The sequence below is a fragment of the Pezoporus occidentalis genome, unplaced genomic scaffold, assembly GCF_034315485.1.
Source record: "Pezoporus occidentalis ecotype Australia unplaced genomic scaffold, CSIRO_AGI_Poc_V1 ctg35, whole genome shotgun sequence".
Taxonomy (NCBI): domain Eukaryota; kingdom Metazoa; phylum Chordata; class Aves; order Psittaciformes; family Psittacidae; genus Pezoporus; species Pezoporus occidentalis.
Window position 1 is genome coordinate 4,141,693 of NW_026915483.1, and position 20,721 is coordinate 4,162,413.

The 20,721-nt window shown below is 45.3% G+C and overlaps 2 protein-coding genes across 2 annotated transcripts; one reads left to right on the forward strand and one right to left on the reverse strand.

Moving 5' to 3' along the window:
- The first annotated feature begins 993 nt into the window (after positions 1-993).
- Positions 994-10,914, forward strand: ARL6IP5 (ADP ribosylation factor like GTPase 6 interacting protein 5). The gene is made up of 3 exons (XM_062630302.1): positions 994-1,365; positions 8,643-8,860; positions 9,173-10,914. Exons 1-3 carry the CDS (start codon positions 1,190-1,192, stop codon positions 9,343-9,345), a joined length of 567 nt encoding a protein of 188 aa, XP_062486286.1. The 5' UTR covers positions 994-1,189; the 3' UTR covers positions 9,346-10,914.
- Positions 10,915-12,788: 1,874 nt separating this feature from the next.
- LMOD3 (leiomodin 3) lies at positions 12,789-19,584 on the reverse strand. The gene is made up of 3 exons (XM_062630301.1): positions 19,289-19,584; positions 16,155-17,522; positions 12,789-13,315 (listed from the first exon to the last, which is right to left on the reverse strand). The coding sequence occupies exons 1-3, from the start codon at positions 19,580-19,582 to the stop codon at positions 13,289-13,291; spliced, it is 1,689 nt and encodes a 562-aa protein (XP_062486285.1). The 5' UTR covers positions 19,583-19,584; the 3' UTR covers positions 12,789-13,288.
- Between the last annotated feature and the right edge of the window lie 1,137 nt (positions 19,585-20,721).

The window sequence follows — 20,721 nt, forward strand, 5'->3', positions numbered from 1 at the left end:
CCAGGGACAAAGCGTGTGTGGTTTTCGCTGTGCTTTAAAGCCCACGGGAAGACCGGAGACCGAACGTGGCCTCTGCCTGGCCGGGTGACTCCTGCACCCGAGCTGCGTTATCAAATAGCTTTCTCGTCACAGCTCTCCCCGGGCAGAGTCCGGTCCATGGGCTGCATCAACCAGAGCCCACACGCAGAAGCCTGTGGTCCCACAGCTAACCCAAGGAGTGGCCTCCAAGCGCTGGGTGGGAGGCAGATGGGCCAGTGGAGTTTGAAAGCTCAAGGAGCAACTGTTCTACATGGACTGATGGGGTTCAAGCCACTGTGGCTGCTGGCAATGACCCTCCCCTTCAAAGCCAGAAGGTTTAGGGCCCAATCATCCCATCGCAGGACCACCCTGTGATGGCTTGACATCCCCCCAGTGCCTCCTTGGCTGGGTCAGACATTCCATGGCCCCCTCCTCCATGCTCGGCCCACAACAGAGGATGTGAGCTGGATCTGTCACTGAATGTTAAATGTATGTCATATTTTTCTGAGGAAATGGTGTTGGGGTGAGTCTGGAGGTGGTCATGGAGATGCTTCGAGGGCTGAAGCACCTCTGCTATGGTGAGAGAGCACAGGCTAAGAGAGCTGGGCTTCAGCTGTTCAGCCGGAGAAGAGAATGCTCTGGGGAGGCCTTAGAGCAGCTTCCAGTGCCCAAAGGGGCTGACAAGAAAGCTGGAGAGGGGCTTTTGACAAGGGCATGTAGAGAGGGACAAGTAGGAATGGCCTGAAACTGACAGGAGATTTAGATTGTACATTAGAAAAACAAAATCTTCCCTGTGAGGCTGCTGAGGCCCTGGTACAGCGTGCTCAGAGAAGCTGTGGCTGTCCCATCCCTAGCAGTGTTCAAGGCCAGGTTGGACACAGGGGCTTGGAGCAACCTGCTCTGGTGGAAGGTGGGTGGAAACTGGATGAGCTTTGAGGTCCCTCCCAAAGCAAACCCCGCTACGATCCCATGACCACACAGCGGCCGCTGCCGGCAGCAGCTGCCTCTCTTGGGCACGCAGCGCTACACACGCCTCTCGCTTGCGCTGCTGCTCGCTCCTGCGCGGTTTCCGCGGCGTTCACTCCCCGCGGCGGGCGAAGGAAGGGCCGGGGCCGCCCCGGGGTGGTGCCGCTGTGCTCTCAGGCCTGCGCGGCGGGGCGTGCCGGCAGCCATGGAGGTGCAGGTGGCGCCGCTGCGGGCCTGGGACGACTTCTTCCCCGGCTCGGACCGCTTCGCCCGGCCCGACTTCAAGGACATCTCGAAATGGAACAACCGGGTGGTCAGCAACCTGCTCTACTACCAGACCAACTACCTGATGGTGGCCGCCGCCGTCGTCTCCATCGTGGGGTCAGTGAGTGAGCTCGGATCTCCCTCCGGCAGCGGCGGGCGGGGAGGGGCCGGGCAGGCCCCGTTCCCTGGGGGGACGCCTCGTTCCCCGGGCGGGTGGCGCTGCGTCTCGGCCCGGTGACATGGGAAAGGGGTAGGCCCTGCGCGCTGCGCTGCCGGGTGGGATGCTGGGGTATAGGGAGCTGCCTTTCGCTGCCGCTCCTTAAGCCTCTGGTTTACCTTGTGTCGCTTAAAATATTAAGGCCTTGGTTACAGCCTCTCTTGTGGAAATGGGGCGTGTTGAGTTAGGAGGAGGGTGTAGGACTTACTTATTGGTGGGTCGGAGGACTCCCTTTTTTTCCCTCTTCCACGGACTGCTCATCATTCCCTTTGCCCACGGGAACGGGCTCCAGGCACCCCCAGCTTGTTGCTGGCAGAAAGTAGCAATGGGTTTGCGTGCGAATGCTGCTGCTGTCTGCAAAATTGAGCTGCATCCTGCGCAGTGATCTGTGCTTCCTCACTAAATCCGTCCAGTGTGGCCGCTTAAGCTGAGAGCAATATATCCCCAACAAAATTAAGAAGAAAGCCCATGCCACTATGCAGACCTCCACTACTGTATGAATCAAGAAGAAAAAGCAGCGTTCTCAGCCTGTCCTTTCATGGATCACAGGCCAAAGCTCCCTGCAACCCAGAGAATCTTCATCAACTTAGATACTGGGTCAGCAGCTTCAGGAGCCCTCTCAAGATGCTGACTGCTTAGCAAAAACAAAAAGAATGGATTTAGGGGAAGAATTTTAAGCCTCTGCAGGATAAGATGCGATGCACTACAGCCAAAACCACTCTGGCCTAATGGCTGGGCAGCTCTCCAATTTAAGCATTTGCATTTGTGCATTGTTTGTTGTTAAGAGTGAAGTATTCCAGTTGCCATATTAAAAGCTTAATCATCAGCTTCTGCTGTATGTGTGCTTAAGAGCTTTCTCACCAAAGACCCTAAAGCAATACTTGAAGAAAAGTCACGTAGGCTTTGACTCAAAGGATGATTATAAGGTTATTTCCCTATTCTCTTCAGGAAACCTGAGCCTGACAGAACAGGCTAATAAAAATGAGATTTCCACAGTCTTACTGTTCTTATAACACCTTGGTCCAAAATACTGTGTTCATCTACAATTGTTTAGCAGCACGATGTTGCAGCCAGCTCTAAATGAGTAGATAAATCACAGTGGGCTTGGAAAGTAGGGGGACAGCTCTTCTCCCCAAGATGGGGGAAAGAATGTAAACAGTTTTGATATCTCTGCTTGGAAAACAGTGATGGCAGCAGCTTTTATTCAGTCTCCTAAATTCCTCCTTATAAACTCCAATCTCTTCAGATCAAGGGTAATACATCTTCAAATTATTTCCCCCTATTTTCCTGGATTGGGAGATGGGGGAGGAAGAGAGCCACAGGAGATGAAGAATAATATCAGAACTGCAATTCTAATATCTTAACACTGAGAGGTAACCCTCTGAACTGAAAACTTGCAGATAAGGAAAACCTGCAATGAGATTTTTGTCTTAGAGCCTTTCTTATGTGATGAATTCAATTCTTACAACACTGAAGTAAAAAAGCGTGGGAGAAGAACTCTAAAGGAAACAGGATAACAGAAACTATCCTGTTTTGAATTAGATTTTTCACTTGCTTTTGAGAGAAAGGTAAAGTAAGTTTTCCCAATATATTTAAACTGATGACTAAGTTGCTGTCTTGCACTTCATTCTGCAATAGGCAGGAATCCCTGAGTGATCAGTGGTGAATCATGGCTTTTTAGGAACTCCGGGGTTGTACATAGGCCTAACAGCAGGATTATTGAAACTGCTGATGGAGTGGTCTTCCTGTGATCAGAACTAAACTTACCCTGTGACCAACTGTACCTGTTTTTAAACCATCTAATTATATACACAGACTTGTAACACAGAAATGGTATTTTCAGCTATTGTAATACTTGGTAGCTGTGGTGGTGCTAGCTGACATGGAAATCATAGCCTAGAGTGTTCTTAATACTGGAAGTACAGTGTTTATTGCCACAGCTTCAGTTTACTGCCTCTATTACAACAAAGTTCACCTCTCCAGCTTTTTACTGTCTCTCTACATGGTATGGAATAACCTTACCACGAGTGAGTGGAATTGTAATGGTCTCTGCTGTATCATTTGCCTGCCTTTCTCCTTCCATCCGCCTTCTCTGATAGCTCCTGTTACATGTAAATGATGTTCTGTGCTTTGCAATAATGTAGATTTTACTTTCAGCCTACAGGACTAGCTAAAAAATAAATCAGTGAACAAGAAACTTACTTAGTGCTAACACAGGCTGGTGGTAGCAGCCTTGTCTCTTCCACCCACCCTCCAAATTCCTTTAGGAATGAATCTTAACTAGCATGCTATTCCCTCTTCCTCTTCCCCTTCCCCAATTCTTTTGCAATAGACTGCTGATACAACCCAAGATCTTTACTAAGTCAAATTGTGCCCTTTCTCCCAGCTGCACAGGACCTGGTTTGCCTGTTCTTACCCTGAGCCAGGGCCCTGCCACTGTGTGCTGTACAGATACTTATTAAAATGAGTGCCTCCCACAGCAGTTTGCAGCTCCCCTCGAACAATCACTTTGGTTAATAAGTGGAATTTGTCCATGCTTTCACCTACTCCAACAAGGCAGCTCTGTCTTGCAGTTCAAACTTAACTACTTAAATTGATGGCATTTCTTCTAGGCTTTTGTTGCCATGTAGTTGCTAAAAATTAGTTTCTAAATCTGACAGTATTAAAAGGTGGATGTCAGAGTGCTGCATCTAAGAAACTCTTCATTCTCTTCTGGCATGTCTTCTGCACAGCCTGAGGTTTGATGGCTCTTACCTCTGCCACTTCTCTAAAAACACCTTCAGTCCATCTCCACAAACCCGTATCAATGAGTGTGTGTCTCTTCTCCTTCCCCAGACCACTGCCTGAGCTGATGTGCTGGTAGCAATTCCCTTGCCAAAACAAAGACACTAGAGCAGCAAAATGCTCAGTTTCTCGAATACATGATGAAAGATTGAGTGAGCAAAACACATTGCTTTAAAACATACATTGTCTAATGATATTAGTACATAACTTCATGAAGATCTAGGAATTCTACAGGAAGGAATCTGGCTCCTCAAAGCAATGCAAGTGAGCAACAGTAAGTACAGAAGCATTACTATATCTATGGATGCTGAGGGCCATCACCTGGGACAATATGCCATATATAGTTTTAGTGCTACCTCCAGTTACAGTTATATAACTGCAGTGAAGCTAAAGTTTGAAGAGAGAGGAGGCAGAACATTATCTTTAAAGCTATTTAAATGAATACAAATGAGGAGGAAGCATTTAAGTGCTCCAGCCTGCCCTCTGCTCAGAACATGGTGGAGAAAAAGGTCTTCTAAAAGTGAATTTTAATGCTTGTTTGGTATAATGGCCTAACGGAGCTGCTCTGTGTAAAAAGATGATGTTCTCAATGACTGCAAGTCTTCTGTTCAGGGCTTTTGTTCAGACTTGCCTGGTCACATGCAAGAGAAACAGATGTGGCAGCAGCCGCTGAATAGTTACCCAGTCATCCCAAATGGAGATGATTTAAGGATGAAGCTAACTTGCTTTTGCTTTTTATGTGGTCTGTCCTATTTCTGGGCTCATGCTGTAGGAACCTTTGTGTCTTGCATGAAGGCTGTGTCTTTCCCAGCTCTTTTTTTCCCCCCTGTGCTATAGCCATATATTCTTCAAATAACTTGCCACCTTTTCTGCTTTTCTGCTCTAAGGCTGTGCACAGGTGTGCAGACATGAAATTACCTGACAAAAAGAAGCGATGTGACAAGTCACTGAAAGCAGGGCTTCTGTGGGCTTTCCTGCACCTACCAAATTTAACCTATCTGGTGATACATGTAAGGACAGAATACAGAAACATGAATCCAGTAAAAAAAGGTATCTCATCTTAATCTGTTTTACTGGCCAGAGGTAGCTGTCAGTACTTCTTTCCACCCAACTGCACCCCTAGGTGCTAGCATCTCTGCCATCTTCTGCTCCTACTTCCCGAACACAGTATCCTATGTTCCTACTTGGCACAGGACAAGGCCTGTGTTCCTGCAGCCAGGCAGGATGTTTATTTATTTTCCCATCTCTTTACTTTGTATCAAAGCAGATTTCGGAAGGGATCTCTGAAGGGCAGCAGGAGTGCAATTGCAAGTTGCCCTGCAGCATTGCTGGAACTGAACCTAGGTGACAGCTTTTTCCTTGTCAGTTTGTCTCAGCTGTACTGGAGGTCACAGCATCCTACCAGGGTTGTAACCTGTCTTATACAGAAGGCAGTGAAGGAGATCATCCAGCTAAGATGCTCTGGGCTGTTAGCACCCCAAATACTACTTAGTCCTGTCATACTGAGTCCTCTCAGAGTCATGAAAGCTAGTGGTTTTCTTCTTCAACCCCAAAAGAGTTTTTCTACCCCTAAGTCATCCAAGCAATGTAAACTCAAGTTACCACACCATTGCCATGCTAATAGTGCCGTGCATTGCATTTTTAGGGTTTTGAGAGGTCTGAAATCCCTCCTAAGGGGAATTATATTTAGAAAGTATCTTGTAACATATGTAATGGCTGGTCACTTACCTTGTCTCTGCAGCTTTGAAAGCCTTCCAGCCTTCTTGCCTGAGCATAAATTTGGCATATTGTATTCTGATCTCTACATAAGTAAGGCTAATAGCAGTTTGGTGGTTCAACTATAAGGTGACTCCTGGGCTGCTGTACAGCTCTTTTTCCCCAGACACTGGCGTTCTAAAACATGTTCATGTTTTTTCCTTGTTTGTCCTCAGCTGTTGTGTTACTGAGGGCAGTGTGCCAACAGAGCTGAGCAAAACTGGATAATGGAAGTCTGCCTTCCCAAAAAATGCCATTGCTGGAGAAGTTTCTGTGTATGAATTTCTATGAGAATCTTAGTGCTGCAAGTTATGCTGTGGGCGAGTCAAGCAGTAAAGGGGAGCCTGGTATATGACACCCTATCCGGTACCATCATCAACAGTACTGAAGTCTGTGGACACATGGCTGATAACTTGAATACCAGTTTTTAGTGGCAACTGCTATCCCCATCTGCTTTCATGTGGCTCTGAATAACTTCATTTGATACTTACGTTCACTGTTTCCTTGTACCCATTGGAATGCAGCCCACTTCAGAAAACATGTAATTCAAATAACTTTCCCCAGGAAAGTGTGAACTTTCAAATGTGTGCTGGGTTTTTGGTTGATTGTTGGGTTGTTTTTCTTCATATCCCAGTCAGTTATACAGAGCCTGTGTAGTGCCAGAAAGAAGCATAGAACAGAGAAGTCTTTGGTTTCTTCCTTATAAATACAGAGGAATTACTCTTCACCACCAGTGTCTGAAGTTGTAATGAGAGTAGGGAAAATCAAGCTTTGAGAGTATTTAATAGACACAGGAAAATTGTAGAGGGGAGTTTTGTTTATTCCTTTGTTGCTTCCAGGGTTATCTTTTGCACAGATTTTTGGGAACAAAGAATTGGTTGTGAGTTGCCTGGGCAAGTTTGGCCATTTCTGCTCCAAGATAGCAGTGATGTGGAGGTGAGCTCTGCCTTAAGAATCTCATACGTCCTGCGTATATAGGCCAGGCGCTAGTGTGGTCCAGTCATGAGTCACCCTCCTTCTCCTGCTGCAGAGGAGCACAGATGAAACCGACTTCCTTCCAGAGCAATGCTGTTCACTTTTTCCAGCCTGGAAAATTTAGATTGACAATTCAGAGCTAAATATAATCTGGCTGGCTACAGGGAGTGACTCAGATGCAACAAGCAAGTCTGCCCTGTCACCACTTCCAAAAAGCCCTGTTGGCTTTTCAGCATGAGTAGCAGAAGCAGGTGGGGAACTAGTCTGAATTTTAATCTCTTTCTATGCAGTTGTCCTATCTCCTGTTGGCACAACTGACGTAAAGAATCAAGAGCCAGTCTGTCCTCTGAAACAGTGCTTTGGGGTTCTTCCTTCTCTAGGAGAATGTTATCTGGTGCAGCAGGTAGGGTGTTGGCATACCAGTCTAGCAGCAGATTTCTTTTGCTGATGCCGGATATGAAGCACGGACCACAAACCAAAGCATCCTCCTCAGCAGTGGGGTGGAGTGGTGAGTCATTGTGCCTGTTAGCTTTGGAACAGTAAAGTCTACAAGATGAGATCTTGACTACATCTGGCTTCAGCAGGGCAGTGTTATGCTACTGTCATAGTTGTAGCAACTCAGAGCCCTCAGCTGCTGCGTAATTAAATCTGTGCACGTATAAGCAAATAAATCAGAATGCACATGAAATCACATCACTTATTACAGTATAAATAAATACAGTGGAGCCTGGACTTTATGTGAGTACCGCTAAGCAAAGTCATTGCTGAAAGCTTGACTCTCAACGAGCTCTGAATTCTTGTGAAGTGGTTTGAGCAGGTGATGTTCTTGCCCTGGCCCCAAAATGGGACTTGCTGTTTATAGTCCAGAGCTGATCCACTTGGTAGCTTGGTTTGCTTGGTAACTATAATAGAACACAAACCTCAGCAATGACTCTCTTGCCAGGCCTGGCTCCGCTTTTGACCCGTACTCCAGTTCCTTCTGACTCTTAGGCATGCTTGCTTGGGACAGGGCTACATTTCTTGTGCTGACAGTGGTAAGCTCCTTCTGCAGGTTTGCAAAATCATTTGTTTGGGTGTAAAGCAAAAAGGCTTATTCAGAAATAAGAAATGGTAAAGTAACTTATTTTTACTCAATGTTCCCCTACTTTTCCTATTGTGCAAACCCAGATGAGATAATCTGAAAAGCTAGTTCATCTGAAGGTCTGGGCTGAGCCTGATTTTGGTCATGTGTAGGCAGAGCAATCCCTTGGGAAGCTGATTGTTGGCTCCATCTGCTCTTGGGATTTGCTGGGTCTGATATCAAATGAATGTATTGATTGCACAGGTAGGAGGGGTCCTGGTGGTGATTGCTGCTATCAATGAGGTGCTGCAGAAACTGTCATTATCCTCAGCTATGCTCAGGATGAGAACATAAAGACAAAATATTATCTAAACTTCTAAATTCACTGCTAAGGGTTGCTTGATCAGTTGCACTTGTTGCTTTATTTGGCTTCTGCCTAAAAAGTAGATGCTGATAAAGGTCTTGACAGCAACAACTGAATTCCTAATGCCCTACCTCCCTAGTAACAGGTTACCAGTGAACTAGATGTTTGCTATATGAACACAGGTCATGAAGGCTCTGAAATGAGACACTTACTTCTGTTTTCTTATTTCTCCTCTCCAGATTTCTGAGTCCCCTGAATATGCTCATTGGTGGTACTGTGGTGGTGCTGGTATTCATGGGGTTTGTGTGGGTATCGCACAATAAGGATATCCTCCGCAAGCTGAAGAAGCAGTACCCAACTTCATTTGTAGTGGTCATTATGCTGTCTAGCTACTTCTTGATCTCCTACCTGGGAGATGTCATGGTGTTCATGTTTGGGATCACGCTTCCTCTCCTCTGTAAGTGTTCTTCTGCTCTGGGGGCCTAAGGGGATGTGACTTGGGCTTTCTCAGTTAAGTCTGCAGAGTTTAAATTGGCTGTTGCCTTCACTACCTCTGTTTAAATGACCTCAAAACAAAGCTGGGCAGGGAGGGAGGCAAAACAGCACAAGCCATCTTTAATGTCATTATTAAGTGGGTACCTGCGATTATTTAAGTGGTCACTGAGGCTTCCTCTTCTTCCAGTGCCATCATGGTGCTGGAGTGCTGCAGTGCTGCAAGAACTATGCATTCCTTGGGCATTAATTATTAATAATTGTTTCTGTCATGCAGTGATGTTTGTCCATGCTTCTCTGAGGCTTCGGAACATAAAGAACAAGCTGGAGAACAAGATGGAAGGAATAGGCTTGAAGAAGACCCCGATGGGCATCATACTGGATGCTCTAGAACAGCAAGAGGATAGCATCAACAAACTGGCTGACTACATATCTAAAGCAAAGGAGTAAGCAGCTGCAATGTAGCATTTTTACCTGTTGCAGGAGTGTAGTTGCTATTTACTATTGTTCAAGCTTGCTTTCAGTTTGTGTACAAAACAGGAAATGCACGTGGTACAGATTAATAATTGCAGGATACAGGTGTTCCGATGTCTTCAGGGCTCCTCTAAGAACATAAAAGCAGCAGTCTTTTTCTATTGTATAGCAAAATGTTCTGGTGTTTACACAAATACATACTAACTTAAAAGCATTTGCTTGTCTCTTCTTCTGGAGGGTAGAAGAAGAAGAGACAGAAACCTATGGAATGCAGTCTCTCCAACTGTCTTGTAGCAAATTTGTCTATTAAAAGTACACCCTTTTCACCTCAGATCTGCAAGTTGGCAGTTTAGGCAGTTTTTGCTGGGTAACACCTTCAAGCTGGCAATGCTTAAAGTGAGCTGGAGTGTCTCAAGTAGGTCTCTTGCATCCTCCATATCCCTCACTTGAGTGGTCTGTATTGAGACTACATTGCTAGCTGAACTGGTGGTAAAACCATGAAGTACTTGTAACGAGAATGGATTCCTGCCCTCAGCTCACATTCCTCCTTTAGCAGCTGGGAAACAACCTAAATAGATCTAAGCATGAAGAATATTCATGGCACTGTGCCTCTGTCAGTTCCAGTAAAACACATCTCTTGTCTCTCCGAAATCTGGATCTATAGAAGCTGCTCCTCTCTGCAGGAGAGCCAAACCACCTGACATACCAGCTAAACTATGGCCAGGCATGGGAGAGGAAAAAAGGCTTCAGATTTGTTGGATGAGCTGGGTTTCTACCCTACTGATGTTTTGAAATACTGCTACTTTAGGACTTACCTTGTTCTGCTTTAGTCTGTATAGGCTATTCTGTAGATGGAGGTGTATGTGTGTTCTCGAGTGTGGGTCTTTTTCTTTCTTCTTAACCAGAATGCAAAGATACAAGTAAAGCATATATCTCACTGACTCTGTACTTCTGACACTCTTCAAAGGAATAAACTGGATTTCAGGTTTACAAGTAAAAGCAATAAATGTCAAGATATGGTTTTTGAAAACCCATTCCAAATTCATGAATATATTTGCCTGCAACAACTACTGAAAATGGTGGGGGGGATTCTTTTATATATTTTAACTTAACTGCCAGCTCTGGAAATTATCTTGATAACAGGAGTTTACCAACAATGGGGAGGGAAAGTTGTCCAGGTGACACTTCATTTCAAATGATCTTGCATTTCTCTTTTCTATCAATCAGAGTCATTAATTTAACAAAGAAAACCAGGATCCTTAAAGTTGAAGCTTTTCTGTAACTTTACCATGCTGTTTTCATAGTGAACTGTGTAGAAATCTGAACGTGTCATTCCATTTAAGTGTTAAAGTGATCAGTATTTATTGAACATGTCTGTATATTCCAGCTGAAGAGTCAATGGCCTGTTCCTAACTTGTAGCGCATGGTCTTTGTTAATTGCAAACTGTTTCCACACTTCAAGAACATAGTAGCCTGACTTCTTCATTACTGTAGAATTTTCAAAACTACACAGTTATGAAGAAAAATAAATTCTAATGGTGATTACTGAGTGTGTTTATTTCAGGTTGGGAAAAATGGGTGGAAGCTTGAGCTTGGATCTGTTGCTGTGATTGGTGGAACTCCACTGAGTGGTTGTGCTGTCACCCTGCAGCTTGTGCTTCAAGCCTGTGCTTGTGGTTAAAGCTGCTGGTTTTGAGTGATCTGTATATTAACTTCGTTGAGGCACAAGGCATCTCTGAGCTGCAGGAGTGTTATGGCCTTGCTCTTGCATCCTTATGCAGGCTGCTCGACAGAGGTGGAGTACTTCAGACATTTGTTCTTGCTGTTTCAGTCTCTTACACAACTCTCCCTTAATTAACTGGGATTTTATATTGCTTTTAATTACCTGAGAGGGATTTCTGCTTCTAGGATTACTGGGAGCTGTGCCACAAGCAGTATGAGGAGCCCTGTTCTGCTGCAGTCAGACTTAGCAGTGTGATCTCTGTATCTGGCTGCCTCCCTCCTCCTGTGATCACTCAAGAAGCTGCTCGGTGGGAGAACATGGATCAGAGCAGGACTTCCTGTCTGTACCCTGGTAATATGTGTCAGCTTCTGCAGCATGGCTGCTCCTGGGTGTAGCAGTCATCTGGACCTGGCAGCTTGAGTTGAAGACTGTGAAGCACTGTTATATTTTCCCTTGTACTTCCCTGTCCCAGCTGCTGGAGTCTCAGCCTGCCCTTGAAGCCTGTATGGAGAGCTGCACGCTCAAAGTGCTTTCTGGCAGAGCTGTTTTTGCACTTGTCATTTGCTGCTGTGCTCCGGGGTTAGAAGTAACAAGTTCCTTCCCTTTCCTACTTTTATACTTTACAACAAGAGATGGCTGGATGAAATGAGCCCAGTGAAAATGCTACTTCTTTTTTTACGTCTCTGCCATGCAGAAATAGCTTTCCCCGTCCCCTTATGTCATATTTTAAAACCACCAGCTATGTCTTAGGCAATACATTAACCAGGTTTCCCAAGTCTGGGGCATTACAGTTGCAAACAGAAACAGCTCAGAAGGAGCTTTACAAACTGGGAAGAGGGAGAGTTGCAAGACACCAGGTGATAAATGCAGAAAGGACAAGGATAAATGAAAACTTGAACTACCTTGGGTTCAAAGAGATCCTGGATATTGCTGGTATGACAGGACTAGTACAATAAATTGGGAAGGGGAAGCAGGGTGGGACTGGGATTGCTGAGAGTTACAGGCAGGAGCCAGGAGAAACTCCCCTGAAGGAAATCCTGCAAAGCTGTACCTTTTAGCAAGTGTTTCAGCCACAGGAATGCAGGGGAGCTGCATGTTAGCAAAGGGAAAAGCTTTGTTCTTTCCCTGTGCCTTTTAGCTTTAGAAAAACAAAAACTCCCAAAGCATCTGGTCTCTTGTGGATGTGTGACTTGACTTACCTGTAGCTGCTTTACAAACAAGGCTTGCAGCAAAAAAAAAAGCGATTAAAAAAGGGGAGAAAAATCACAAAAAACATTAAGGAAGAAACCAAGTTGTGCACATGAAGGTTTAACCCCCAACTCATCCAGCCCTGCTAGGGGTGTGACATGCTATTCACACTCTGTACTAAGAGGAATGAGGAATTTCTTGCATCCCTGGCAAAGAGAGGTGAGGCTCATCCTCGTGCCACAAGAGCAGTGTGGAGAGAGACCTGAAGTGGGAATTCAGTGTGCTCCAAGGCAGCTGTAATTAAAGAATACATCACAGCCAAAGATGAATCGTGGGGAGTGAAGATTACCGCTCTCAAAGCAGAGCACAGCATCACCTTTTACATGCTGATCAGGTACAATGCCAACTAGGCTATGTTCTGAAATAGAGGTAGCTTGAGGAGTTTGATGTACGAGAGCAGTTGTTCTGTTCTGTGAGTGCCTTGTTAGCCATGGAAGTGCTGCACACATCTTACAGAGAGCTTTATTTCATTCCTGTTTCCTTAACTAAAAAATGGAGCTGTATACATGGAAACCAAATAACATTTCTCACGGACAAGAGAATAATAAAGGAGCAAGTCTGTGAAAAGAAAGATAAGATGAAGCACACAGCATATTCCTGCAGAATCTGGCAGCAGGACAACGTGGAAGCAAAACAGTTTGCTGACAATCTAGAAAGACAAGGTTATTGATGCCTCTGAGAAAATACTCCCACAACAAACTGGAGCCTCAAATCCACTTGACAGACAGATGGCACTGGGATTGTTTGATACCTGATGGAAATGCTTAGCACTGACTTTTCCCATGCCAGCCATTTTCACCACACTTAGAAAGTTATGTATCACAAGCTTTGTTCCCAAAGAGTCATATATACCACCTGGGTTCTGCAGAAAACATCTGCTGAAACAGTTGTAAGCAAAACTTGAATAGTCTTTATTCCAGTTTGTTTTCTTCAGGGCAATCTGGTCTCTCACTCCAGCTGCTTTGGCAGAGGCACCTGGACAATGACAGTAAATATTAGGAGGAGGAAATTTAACAGTCTTATTTCCCAAGCCAGATTAGTTTAATAGAAACCTCCAGAAACTGTAAAAAGATCAAAATAGAACAGCTGAGAGCTCCAAGGAGCTCTGGTTGGGAATTTCTGTTTGTAATTCCCCACTTGCTATTTGCAATGCTTGATGCCTGGTAAATCAATTTGCAAGTGATGTGTCCCACCACAGAGCAACCAAACACCCAGCTCTGCTCAACCACTAAAATCCCTTTATAGAGATGAAGATGAGGATATTAAGGCAAATAAGGAGTTACCAAGATCATGCAGGCAGGTGAGAATAACACCCTAATGCCCCAAATCCAAGCCATGTGGCACAATAACAGGGGACCAGAAAGAAAACCACCCCCACAAATGACCAATCAAAACCCAACCCCAAACATGTGTCCCTCGCTTTGTATTTCCATTTGCCCTGATAGCAGTTGTTCTCTGGCCCTTCTGGGATTCAGCATCAGTTGATCCTTCTGTCCCAAACCCCACAGCCCTCATTAATAAAAACCTCCTGAGGATTTTGGGGGCATAGCTGGGGTTCACTATTGCTCCCTTGTACATTTCAGCATGAGGGTTTCTTAATCATTGCTGTGTAAAGTGAGGGCTGTGCCCAGCAGAGCATCAGCACCATCATCTTCCATCTTCCCGAGGGAACGAACAGCAGCAGATCTTGTGGCCATGAAGAACCAGCCTCCCATCACACACCATTTTGGCACACACCGATAAATCATAGAATGGTTTGGGTTGGAAAAGACCTTAAGATCATCCAGTTCCAACCCCGTGCCATGGTCAGGGATGCCTCGCACTAGACCATGTTGCCCAAGGCTCTGTCCAGCCTGGCCTTGAACACTGCCAGGGATGGAGCATTTAACACTTCTTTGGGCAAGCTGCTCCAGTGCCTCACCACTCTCACAGTTCAGAACTTCTACCTTATATCTAACCTGAACTTCCACTGTTTAAGTTTAAACCCATCACCCCTTGTCCTATCGCTACAGTCCCTGATGAAACCATGACCTTCACAAGAGCAGGTCTTGTTGGCTTAGACATGGGACTGAAATGCAAAATCTAGATTGGCCTGGAAAGCCCAGAAGTGCCCTGAGGAGAGGCCCTGGCTGCAGGGCTGGCCAGCAAAACTACAACCCCAAAACTTGGCTTGGCAGCAGAATGGTCACATTAAACCTGGACCAGCATCAGAGGTCACTGCAGGACCTGCCCCTGCTGAAATTTCAGGATAATCTACTCTCTCTGGAATCACTGAGGGGATAATTGTTTCTGTGTAGGTATAGATGAAAGCAGAATGTGACCCACTGTATTAAAATGTTAATATTAAACAGAATATGGATTACAATGTACTACTGACCACTTTTAATTGCAAAGGATTTTCTGTCCTCTTCCTCTAGCCTTAGCAACACAAACAGATGCATCAACATCACTAGCTACAAATACAGCACGCGGCTTTCAGTATTACTTGAATAAAGGTAAAAGGCAAAGAAATACAACATTTAAAAAAAGCAAAAGGTTAAATCTGGTGGCCAGCATTTGGAGAAGTGGCCCATGAATTTGGTACTCAAGCAGGAGCATCACCAAGGGGCAGTTATCACAGTTATGGACTTGGATTCTAAAAGCCACAAGCTCACATTTGCTCTTGAGTTATGATTACTGAGCGCTTTGAGTGGCATTTACTTGAAACACAAAAAACCCTGTGGTACTTTCTTCTTACAACCTTGCTGCATCTTCACTGCTAATGGATCTAACTTCTTTTTCTTATTAGCATTAGAATTGTGCAGTTGATTTAAATAGAGAGTCACTAAAATAACACACTCCTTGATACCAGGTGAGGCAGGTGGGAGCAAGTCCACAAGCTGTGTGGCTAGGCCAGATTTCAGACCCTTTCTGGATACAACTGGTACCTTTTGCCAGCAAACTATATTTTAGAGGATCAACTGTTTTACCTGAAATGTTTTTAGGCAACTGTAAAAATGTGTTACATGTTCAGGCAGCAGAGAAAAAGCATCTTTAACTTACACTTGTTAAAACTCAAAAAGGCTCAAACATGAAGAAAATTTGTTGTAGCAAGGGTTTGTGCATTATCACTGTTATAGAAAGTAGCTCTAGAGAATGAAAATAACTTTTAAAATATGTATTAAATCCCTCCTCACACAAAAGGCTTTAATTTCATTTAAATCAAATCAAATGAAGGCAGTCACAGACCACAACTGTAACACAGACCCTTCCCACAGCCTTGGCCTGGTTTGTGACAGCACCAAAGGAGCGTGATCCCTGGTAAATTACATCGCTGCCAGTGTTTCTGTTCACCCTTCATTAAATGGGACAAATGATGGTGCTACTGAAAAGAGAAACATGGGGTTTATGGGGGACTGAGGATGGACTAATATGAACAATCATACCGGATGCTCTCCTGAAACAAACATCTTACAATAGCATTTGCCTGTCATAACTAATAGGCTATCACTAGTATGCTAACAGTGAGTTTCTGTGGTTTTATTTACCTCCTGAGTGAATCTCCTTTCTTTTACCTTCATGGATGCGGACAGGGATGTGCAAGGCTGCAGCCTTGGCTCTTGCTGTCATTTCTCTGTGCAAGCCATACCTTTGTGCTACCAAAGGGAAAAAACACCCTGCACCCAGGATTGGCAGCCTCATGCAGAAGGATGATGACACACAGTGCACAGGTAAGCTTGCACACCCCACTGAATGGCCAACATGTCAAACAGCAGCTCTGGAGCGTGCTGGGCGATCACAACTCCCTCCATCACCACCATCACCAAGCACTTACCGGTTTAAGATAGGCGACGTTGCTCTGACGAATGTCATTTAGCAGCTGATCTCTTGGGGTTATTTCCACCAGGGGAGGTGGCCTTCTCCTGGGGACTGGTTTAAGCGTTTTGATGACGTCTTTGAGGTTGGTTTTCTCGGTGGGTTCCACATAGTCCGGCACAGCAGGCTTGCGCTGAATCTTCTTCAGCTTGACCACTCTGAATTCAACAGGCTTCTCCCTGCGTGGCTGCTCGGGGGCTGGCTGCCTCGTGCTCTCCTGCCTTTTGTTCAGAGACATAGCCATGGGGTCGGATGGTTTCGGGGCTTGCGGGGGTTCTTGCATCCTCAGCTGCGGCAGTGGTCCCCCCAGCATCTCCCACATTCCCGGAGGCAACCCAAGTCCATTTTCCAGCACCGCTATCAACTCTCTCTGCTCTTTCATTTGCTGCTGCCTTTGCTCTTCTTGCCTCTTTTGCCTCTGCTTGTCCAGGTTTCTGCTGAGCAGGTTGGTCACCACCATCCTGGGCCCCGGCAGCTCGAAGTGATACCCCATTTTGAGGAGGGTGGCGTTGGCTTTCAGCAGCCTGGCGATCTCCATTTCTGCCTGGTGGCCCAGCATGCTCCTCTGGTTGTGAAAGCGGAGCTCCGTCAGCGTCTCGTTGTACTGCAGGCACCTCATGATGGCAACGATCCCTTTGCCAGAGATGAAGTTGGAATCGATGTTCAGCGTGGTGATGCTCCTGTTCTCCCGCAGCATGTTGGCCAGTGCGAAAGCCACGTTGTCGTCAGCCCCCACGTTGGCCAAGCTGAATGTTTTTATGTTCTTATTCTTTTTCATGGCATTGACAAAGTCTATCAGCATTTCTTTGGGGATGTTTTCTATGTTGTTCAGGTTGAGCTCTTTCATGTCTGGGTTGTTTTTTCGGACTTTCTCCAGACTATCTTCTAAATTGGTTTGGTTTCCTGAAGGCCTGGCACTTATCTTCATGAAGCTGGTATCCAGAGCTAACTTTTGGGGGATGTTTAATTTTGATATCTTCTTTTCACTTGGCTTTTCTGTGCCTTCTCCTGATTCTGTGCCTGGTTTCTTACTTATCTGATTACTGTGACTGTTCTCACTGGTGTGAGTCTCCTTTGTTTCCAATTCGGTCTCATCTTCCTCTTCATCCTCTTCCTCCTCCTCCTCTTCATCATCATCTTCCTCCTCTTCTTCATCCTCTTCCTCCTTCTCTCTCTCCACATCACTCCCATCCCTCTTTGTCTCCCAAGATTGTGTTCCCGAGTTGGACAAGTGCTCATTTTTGTAATGTCTCTCTTGTCCCTCTGCTCCTGGCACCCTCCTGCTGCTGCCTCCATCCTCTCCTTCCACCTCTTCTGCAGCGCTTCTCTAGAAAGACAAAACCTCACAGCTTAAACAGTCAAATGCAGCTTTGTTACGTTACCTTTCTGCTCAAGCAAACATGTAGCGGCTGGATTTAGACGCCTCTATGCCCATACGTTATAGGATAATCCTTAAAAGTGCCATTGCTTGTAAGTCAGGGCTGTCTGGCTTGCTTGGGAACACAAGAATGATTGCTGTTAAAGTGGCCACAAACCAGTTTCTCGTCTTTGCCTATAAAATTAGATCCTGACAATTAAATCCTATATGTATTTAATGGTATATTAAGGTGGTCCTTGAGCCCTTCTGGGGGTTAGGAGTCTTTCATCTAAAGTATCTTTCTGGATTTTGTGTAATTTTTATGTTTGCCTTGATAAAGTTTATTTCAAATGCCACAAACCACTGGAAATCAGTGTTAACCGCTGACTGTTTGCCCAGCCCCAGGAGGAGCCAAGAGGGCACATTGTAAATGACAGTGGAGTCACCCAGCACGTGAGACAACAAAGCCGCCCGCTCTACTACCTGCCAGAGCATCACAACTAAGGAAGCATGTCACTGCAGATAAAGCAAAATATTAGCTCAGAGATGGGAAACTGGACTCTGCACACAGCTGCTGCAAGGCAATGGGGCTTACAGCATCAAAATAACATCAATTGCAAACATCTCCACAGACCCTCCTGGCTGAGATTTCTTTTTAAGCATCTTTTCGCATGTGGTTCCTCTATCACTGAGAAATGCCAATAAAGCACTGATATAGATCAAGATATTTCTGTAAGAGATTTGCACTACTTCAGGCAGGGCAGTGTCACAGCTTGCACTTCACCAAGTCAGACAAAACAGTCACAAGCCACTCCTGCGCTCAGGGCTGCGGTTCCTGCTTGCTGCAGCAGTGGAGGGGTTTAGTATGGGGATTGCTTGACCAGCTGCAGCTCTACACTCGAATTCCAGATTTAACCCCAAAAGTGTTAGAAAAGTATTGTCTCTTTGAGGGTAACTGAGTTTTACCCTCTTTGAGGGCAAAAGAGTGTTGCAGGAGGGAAAAACCCTCAGATTTCCCACCTTGTCCAAAGACAGCCCATGAAACCTGCCCTGGGAAGTCCGTGATGTGCTGTTGTGCAATAGCAAAGCTACTAGAGTTTAGAAACAAAATAAATATTAAGATCAGTTACCCCAGATTCACTTGGGTTTAGGGATGGCTACGTTTCATCTGGCCAAGCTTCCATCCTATAAACCTATTTTTAAGTGAGGCCCTCATCCTGAAAAACATCTAAGTGTGACCTTAGAACTTTATTTCAAAGTCATAGGGATAGTAGAATAAGTCTAAGTACTGTGTCGAAAAGGGTTGGGCTGACTCAAGGAGTTAAAACACACAGTCCTGGAGTTTTGTCCACTATGACATTAAATCCTGTTAATTAATTAAATACATATAATTAATTTAGTCTTCTATGGAAAAGCAGTATGGTGCTGCTCCATACACACAGTTACATCCTCCAAACTTGATTTTATGACAATTTCACAGTGATTTGCTTTACTGCAACAGAATTAGGATTTCCTTATACTAAAAAGCTTAAGTAAGTATTCATGAAAAGCAATTAAAAAATTACTAATCCTGATGTCAGCCCAAGCTGGATGCTGACATCACTGAGGCTTTTAGGATTAATTTCAATTTGTACCGTACTTTACATAAGGGATGGAAGCAGAGGCAGGTTAAGGTATTAAAACTATAAACCAGATCCCACAGCAGATGCATAATAAGTATTAGTGATTTTTGTTACCTCAGAGGGCAAGAGGGTGACAGGAACTCTCTCATCCTCAAGCATGCGTCTGGATGCCTTCTGCCAGTACAGGTAGTCAACCAGGGACCTGTGGTCAAAGCTTCCCGTTGGCGGTTTCTCCGTCTGATCCCTCTGTATCATCCCAGTTGGGACTTTGGGGTCTGGGGCCATAACTTCCATCTCACACTGCAGCTCCTTTAGCTCCTCAGGGGACAGGTTTGCCAGGATTTCATCTTCATCAATGTCCTCAGTACACACTTGTTCATCATCAGAGTTTTGCCTGAGTGCAGACATGTTCCTTCACTTGTCAAACCTGAAGAGAAAGATCGATTTTAAAGGAATATTTTCTTTTTCCCCCTCACTAGCAGTAGTTCATTTGGTTAAATCAACGACTTCATGCTTTGGTCATGAGCTGTGGCAGCTCTCAGTCTCTGTGTGGGAGACAGACCGTGCAGCTAAGTCTATATTAAGCTGCACTTGGCTGGATGAAGGGAATTTATGGCGATGCTCCATTTTCAGCAACCTGTCAGCTGTGCAAACCCTTCTGACATTTCAGTGCAGCTGGTGAGTCCCCCATTGAGTAAGTCAGGGGATGGCCATTTTCTAGAGGATTCCTGGGGCACTAAGCCTTTGAGTGCCTCATCTGCACTTGGATTGCTAAGGGAGGGTGGAATGACATTAATGGTACCTATGAGGTGTGCAGCTGAAATCCTGAACCGTGGGAAGAATGAGCACAAGGTCTTTGTGTCCATGATGTCTTGGATATCTTAAAAAGGAATGCAGGCTCTTCAGTGCCTTTAGCGAGGTCTTAGATTTAGATTGGATATAAGGAAGAAGTTCTTCACTGTAAGGGTGGTGAGGCACTGGAATGGGTTGCCCAAGGAGGTTGTGAATGCTCCATCCCTGGCAGTGTTCAAGGCCAGGTTGGACGAAGCCTTGGGCGAGATGATTTAGTGTGAGGTGTCCCTGCCCATGGCAGGGAGGTTGGAACTGGATGATCTTAAGGTCCTTTCCAACCCTAACTATTCTATGATTCTAATGTTGCAGGTGGTTTGGTGTGATGCAGCCAACACCAGGTAAAATCCTCCAAGGTGGAAAAAGGGTGAACAGTCAGTAAAACACACACCTTGTGCTTGGGACAGGAGTCCGTGTGGGGATGGGAACCAGCCCTTTGAACCAACCTGAGCGGTCCCCTAGGCAGCATTTCCCCATGGGATTTCCCATAGCACATCTCTGGTCTGCTCCCATACACTCTGCCCAGAGGCAATGCCAGTACCCTGTTTCTTGAGTGGTCTGCCTCTGTCATGGATGTTATTTTCACTGTCAAGAGATCTTGGCTGACAGTTCAGCTCAGGTTCATCCTTTCCCCACTTTCTACCATTGTGTTACAGAATAAGCAACTACAAAGATTTACTAATATTCTTAGAACTGCT

Coding starts and splice junctions, on each gene's coding strand:
- ARL6IP5 (XM_062630302.1), top strand. CDS start 1,190: ATGGAGGTGCAGGTGGCGCCGCTGCGGGCCTGGGACGACTTCTTCCCC. Junction 1,366..8,642: donor GCCGTCGTCTCCATCGTGGG/GTCAGTGAGTGA, acceptor TCTCCTCTCCAG/ATTTCTGAGTCCCCTGAATA. Junction 8,861..9,172: donor GATCACGCTTCCTCTCCTCT/GTAAGTGTTCTT, acceptor TCTGTCATGCAG/TGATGTTTGTCCATGCTTCT.
- LMOD3 (XM_062630301.1), bottom strand. CDS start 19,582: ATGTCTGCACTCAGGCAAAACTCTGATGATGAACAAGTGTGTACTGAG. Junction 17,523..19,288: donor TCACCCTCTTGCCCTCTGAG/GTAACAAAAATC, acceptor TTGTCTTTCTAG/AGAAGCGCTGCAGAAGAGGT. Junction 13,316..16,154: donor ACGTCGCCTATCTTAAACCG/GTAAGTGCTTGG, acceptor GTCATTGTCCAG/GTGCCTCTGCCAAAGCAGCT.